General features: G+C 46.4%; 1 protein-coding gene across 1 annotated transcript in view; it reads left to right on the forward strand.

The window, feature by feature from the left end:
- Positions 1 to 5,534, forward strand: part of ABCA5 (ATP-binding cassette, sub-family A (ABC1), member 5) — a 27,986-nt gene that overhangs the window by 19,542 nt on the left and 2,910 nt on the right. The window contains exons 24-34 of the mRNA XM_010149866.1: positions 808 to 921; positions 1,179 to 1,316; positions 1,806 to 1,880; positions 2,617 to 2,708; positions 3,203 to 3,329; positions 3,422 to 3,539; positions 3,645 to 3,736; positions 3,889 to 4,064; positions 4,542 to 4,617; positions 4,701 to 4,795; positions 5,186 to 5,305. Coding sequence (XP_010148168.1) covers positions 808 to 921; positions 1,179 to 1,316; positions 1,806 to 1,880; positions 2,617 to 2,708; positions 3,203 to 3,329; positions 3,422 to 3,539; positions 3,645 to 3,736; positions 3,889 to 4,064; positions 4,542 to 4,617; positions 4,701 to 4,795; positions 5,186 to 5,305 — 1,223 coding nt within the window. The remainder of the gene's footprint in view (positions 1 to 807; positions 922 to 1,178; positions 1,317 to 1,805; positions 1,881 to 2,616; positions 2,709 to 3,202; positions 3,330 to 3,421; positions 3,540 to 3,644; positions 3,737 to 3,888; positions 4,065 to 4,541; positions 4,618 to 4,700; positions 4,796 to 5,185; positions 5,306 to 5,534) is intronic.

Consider the following 5,534-nt stretch of genomic DNA (forward strand, 5'->3'; position numbering starts at 1 on the left):
TGTTCAGCAGACTTTTTCCGACTGATATACAGGGAAAATGCCTAATTAAGGCTGTTAGTTGCCCCTTTTTCATGGGGAAAAACCCCCTAATTTTGGAGTTTCATTCAGAACTGGGATAAAATGGAGCTTTAAAATACCAGGGTCTTCCATGGAAATGCTCCATCTTTCTATGCCCTGCTTGCTCAGTCTCATTTGCACTCTCTGCTGCCAGTTGGTGATGGCTCTGTGTGCATCGTTGTGCTGATGACGAGGTCACAGTGACTTTGAACGCAGACCAGCTCCGCAATGAATTGCAGCATGTGATGAAATTGAAGAGACTACAAGTCTTCACATCTTTTTATATTCAGAGCGGGCTTCCCTGAGATATTGCCTGTAATTGAGAAGAATCAGATTTTCCTAGATGCTTTCCCAGAAGCTCCGAGTTAATCAGGTTTGGGATGCGACTGTTGCACTGCAGATCTGTTTTTCTACCAGTGCACTTACCCTTGCTTTAATTCCTGCAAAAATGCTGAGGCTGAAGGTGGAATTCTAGTATTTGCCCAAATATTCAAGTCAACGTTTATGGGAGCCTGTGTTACGAAAAGGAAAAAAAGAAAGGGAAATGATCCTGCTTTTATCCATGTACACATTCTTTTGTGCCTTTAACAGTATATGCTGTATGCACCAAGGTGGAAAAATGAATATGTAACAAAGTTGGATCCAGAGTTACCAGTCACCCTAAAGTAATTCCAGTTGACACTCGTACAGAAGAAGTCATCCCTGGGTTCTTGCTGTACGTTTCCTGAGAAAACTTTCTTTTCTCTGCAGATCTTTTGCCTGATCGGCTACGTCCCATCAGTTGTGCTCTTCACTTACGTCGTCTCATTCACGTTTAAAAAAGTCCAGAATACGAAAGAATTTTGGTCATTTATATTTTCAGTGGTGAGTAGCTCTACCTTGGCATTGTGGTTAGCCGGGAGGATTGGGTGTCTCCAAAGCCACCACAGGCTTCCCAGTTTTTTATTTATCACTGTCTCCTTAATGCACAAGAGATTTGAAACATTTACCAGTCTCTTTATGGCTGCTATATCCTAAGTGATAAAAGCTTTAAAAAATGTTCCTCAGATTAGATAACTTGTGCTTAGAGAGACTGAACTGAATGAAAATGGACTTTTTTTTTCCCCTTTTCTTTTGTACAGACAGCCTTGCTCTGTACGGTTGTCACTGAAGTGGCCTTTTTTCTGGATTATTACCTGGTAACCACCGTCCTGCATTATGTCTTCTCCATCTTCATTCCTATTTATCCCCTTATTGGCTGCCTGATTTGTTTTATAAAGGTAAGGGGATGCAGGAGATCCTCTCCAGAGCATCCGTAGATGGCTGGGATTGGGTGGGCATCTTTACCAATACCTGCCCAGTGGTGTAATGTCATCCATAGCCATTTAACGTGTGAAGAATAGCAACTACTGGTGAAAAATCATCTTTTTCCTCTAAGCGGAGTATTGCAGTTTTAAAATGAGGAAAGAAATGTCTTGCATTAAATACCTGAAGGAAAATCATGTGTTCCTCTGCCTGTGGACTGGGAAAATGCGCCGTGATGGGAGATGGGTTGGTTGGGAGTTGGTGGCTTTAAACCTGGAGCAGCTCCACAGAGGTTGATGGAAATTTACTGGCATCAGATCGTGCAAGCAGGGTCTCTGCAGAGCTCAGAAAGCGCTTGAGCAACGTAATTTAGATGGCTCATTTGAGACTGAAGTGCTATGTGGGATATGCAGTCTCTGGTAGGTGGTTATGTACCTGAACGTGGGGGTGTTTTGCATTGCCAGGTCTCATGGAAAGGCAAGCGAAAGAATGGAGGCTACTACGACCCATGGGACCGACTCCTGGTAGCAGTTATAGCTGTAAGCATGGTTATTTGATTATTTGCTGTATTTGTTGTAGAGAATTGCTAACTCCTGCTGGGAGGCCCCTTCTGTTCAGGCATCTTTATTAATACAGATTTGATCTAATGCTGAGCATCGCTGAGCCTGCAGCTTTGCAGCCTGTTGCAGCATGAACACTATTGGTAGATGCTGCTGTGCCTACCAGCTCAACATCTGCTGCTTCAGTTGTCTTACTGGTGGTGCTGATATTAATCCTGATTATATCAGGAGCCTGTGCTGATGGAGCAAGAGCTCCAGAGCAGGGGACAGTCCCTTTGCGCTCCAAAAACCAAATAATTGCCGTTAAATCTAATCATAGAATCACAGAATGGTTTGGGTTGGAAGGGACCTTAAAGATCATCTAGTTCCAACCCCCCTGCCATGGGCAGGGACACCTTCCATAGCCCAGGTTGCTCCAAGCCTCATCCAGCCTGGCCTTGGACACTTCCAGGGATGGGGCACCCACAGCTTCTCTGGGCAGCTCTGAGCAGACTCAGGTTGTGTATCCTCAGCGTTCGCCCCCTGAGAAGCACCTAACGATCCACTTCATCTTCTCAGAAGCATCAGCACTTGTGTGGTGGGGACGAGCTGGAGCTGCTTCTCACTGACTGCACTGGTGGGGTCACCAGTGGCGCTGGTAGCGTGGTGCTGCCATCACCAGCCTTGCAGGGCTGGCAGCGCTCCCAGTAACCAGGACCGCATTTGTCTGTTTTAGCCCTATTTGCAGTGTGTCATGTGGCTGTTCCTACTGCGATGTTTCGAGCTGAAGAATGGCGGGAGGACAGTTAGACAGGATCCATTTTTCAGGTGTGTCTCTGTTGAACAGACTTTTAAAAAGGCATAGTCCAAAGAAATAATTTTTGAAAGCGATGCTGGTGGTTAAAACAAAACATGCAGTGTATAGCTGTGGGGGGTGTTGCAGAAAATGAAGTACCTGTGGTTATATCCCATCCCAAGTGTCTAAATTTGTTCTCCTAACTCTAGTTGTCTGAAGTTTAGTCAATAAAGTACCTAAAAAGGGGGTTTACTACCTTTTAAGTGGTATCAGTGCGAAATCAGGAATTCTGTAAGGACATGTCCTGTATAAAAATAGGGGAACTTCCTTTCCCATTGCATAGCTTGAGATGCCGTGCCCCAACAGAGAGCTCAGCAAAAAGGGGACATTGTTGCTTATTGGCAGCTCTTGCTGCTCTTTTGGGGCTTCTCAGACGTGCTGTGTAGATGCGTTACTCCTGGGTTTGCCTTTCCGCATCGGAGCAGTGAGAAACCTTGGAAACATCACATAATCTTCTTCCCCTTAGAAAATGTTTTACAAAAGCCAAAACTTGGAGGTTCCCGGACATCTCACATGACGAGAACGAAGATGAAGACGTGAAGGCGGAGAGGCTGCGAGTCCAAGAAATACTGGGCGGCCCCAAAAGCGAGGAGGTAATGATGTGCGCCCGCGGGTGCTGCCCAAACCCCGAATTTGGAGGTTTCCCAGCGCCACTGGGATCTGCAGTCGCTTCTCTCTTCTCTAGATGCCAGCAATCCTGGTCAGCAGCTTGCACAAGGAGTTTGATGAAAGGAAGGACTTTCTTCTGGGGAGAAAAATAAAGAAAGTGGCGACAAAACATGTGTCGCTCTGCGTAAAAAAAGGTTGGTGTTGAATTAGTTGCTGTTGAGCTGTTATATTTACAGAAATGACTGTCACATCCATTTATCTGACCTCCCGGGCAATGTTTGGTGTCATCCTTTCTTTAGGAGAAATACTGGGGTTGTTAGGACCCAATGGAGCTGGGAAAAGCACGTTAATTAATATGCTCGTTGGGGAGCTTGAGCCAACCAGTGGGCAGGTACGTTACATGCGAGAAACTAAATAGCAAAGGAATCTGTATGTATTTCTGTTGTTATTGCTAGCATTCCCAAGTGTTTTTGCTAACAATTTACAAAACCAGTTCCGAAACTTATAATGTTCCTGAGTAAAGTCTGTACAATTTCCTTGCAGGTTCTGATGGGTGATTCTTCTTTTGGCCTGAACAGCGAAGATGACCCCGTGAAGTTTGTGGGGTACTGTCCTCAAACTAATCCGCTTTGGCCAGATATTACATTGCAGGAACACTTTGAAATTTACGGCGCTATCAAGGGAATGAGTCAGACGGATGTTAAGGAAGTCATAAAGCGGTAAGTAGTTTATTATAGAAATGGTTAAGGTTTTAGCTATATTGTCCTTAGGGCTTTTTTCTTTTCCATAATTCCTGAGGCAATATTTTTTTTTCATTTAAGTTTATAATTGGATGCTTTCAGCAAATTCTGCAAGCATGGAACTTGCAGGTTAGGAGGTACAGATTCAGCCACACAAGATTCAACTGGTATTGCATCTAGAAAGTGCTCAAGATGACCTTTGCAGCAGCTGCAGGACAGGGAGCCCAGGGCTTGGAGCCGTTCCTGGGTTATCACCGCCTTCAGGACATGGGGACGGTGGTTTCCTATGGAAGTGCCCAGCTCCAGTTCTGCTTACTGCTTTGCTTTTCCATACAAATACACAAATATTTGTAACTGAGCTCTTCACATGTGACTGTTTTTTCATACTGTGTGATGGGCGGGAAGCTGAACCATCGCCCTCTGAGCTTTTCACGAGCGGTCCTTCCCCTTCCGCAGCATCGCAAGTGCCCTGGATTTGAAAGACCACCTGCAGAAGACAACGAAGAAGCTGGGTGTGGGGCTGAAACGCAAGGTAGGGGGAGCTTTTCCAGCCGCCCTGATGGCTGTCCCCAGCAGCCGGCGTGTCCTTACCCTGTCCCTTTGCCTTCCTCCCAGCTATGCTTTGCCCTGAGTATGCTGGGCAACCCACGGGTCACGCTCTTGGATGAACCGTCGACCGGGATGGATCCAAAAGCCAAGCAGCACATGTGGTGAGTGCCGCTGGGGCTGTTTGCCACGGGCTCGTGTCTCTGGGGATTTGCCCGAATTTATGTGCGCATTACCCCTGTTGACACTAGGGAGAGCCATAGACAGGGAATCAACCTGCCTTAGTGCCAGGTGGCTTCATCTGTGTCCTCTCCCAGAATAGCTTGGAGATTAAAAGCTTGACAGTTGAAGAAAGTCTTAAAATACAAGGAGTCCGAGTTTTGAGTCATCTTTGTGAAAAACATCAGGTGTGAAGTGTTGCTGTGGGAGTGGTATTGGTCCATTAAATAAAGGTTTTGTGTTTGACCGTCACAGTCCTCTTTTCCTACTAGCCCAGGATTTACTGTTACGTGACAGATGCTTTATTCAAGGATTTTTTCGCTTGTGTTTTGTAGGCGGGCCATTCGAGCAGCATTTAAGAATAAGGAGAGAGCAGCTATCCTGACCACTCACTACATGGAGGAGGCAGATGCTGTCTGTGACCGTGTGGCCATCCTGGTGTCCGGGCAGCTCAGGTACGGCCCGAGCCCTCCCCTGTGGGCAGGGGTTGTGGCAGGGAGGATAGGACAGCTGTCAACTAGGATATATTTCTTTGAAAATCATAGAATCACAGAACGGTTTGCGTTGGAAGGGACCTTAAAGCCCACCCAGCCCCACCCTGTAAAAATTACCACCCTGGTTTTCTTGTACTTCCCCCAGGCACTGGAAGGGGCTCTAAGGTCTCCCCGGAGCTTCCCTCCTCCC

Source organism: Eurypyga helias, unplaced genomic scaffold (genome assembly GCF_000690775.1).
Source record: "Eurypyga helias isolate BGI_N326 unplaced genomic scaffold, ASM69077v1 scaffold21824, whole genome shotgun sequence".
Taxonomy (NCBI): Eukaryota; Metazoa; Chordata; class Aves; order Eurypygiformes; family Eurypygidae; genus Eurypyga; species Eurypyga helias.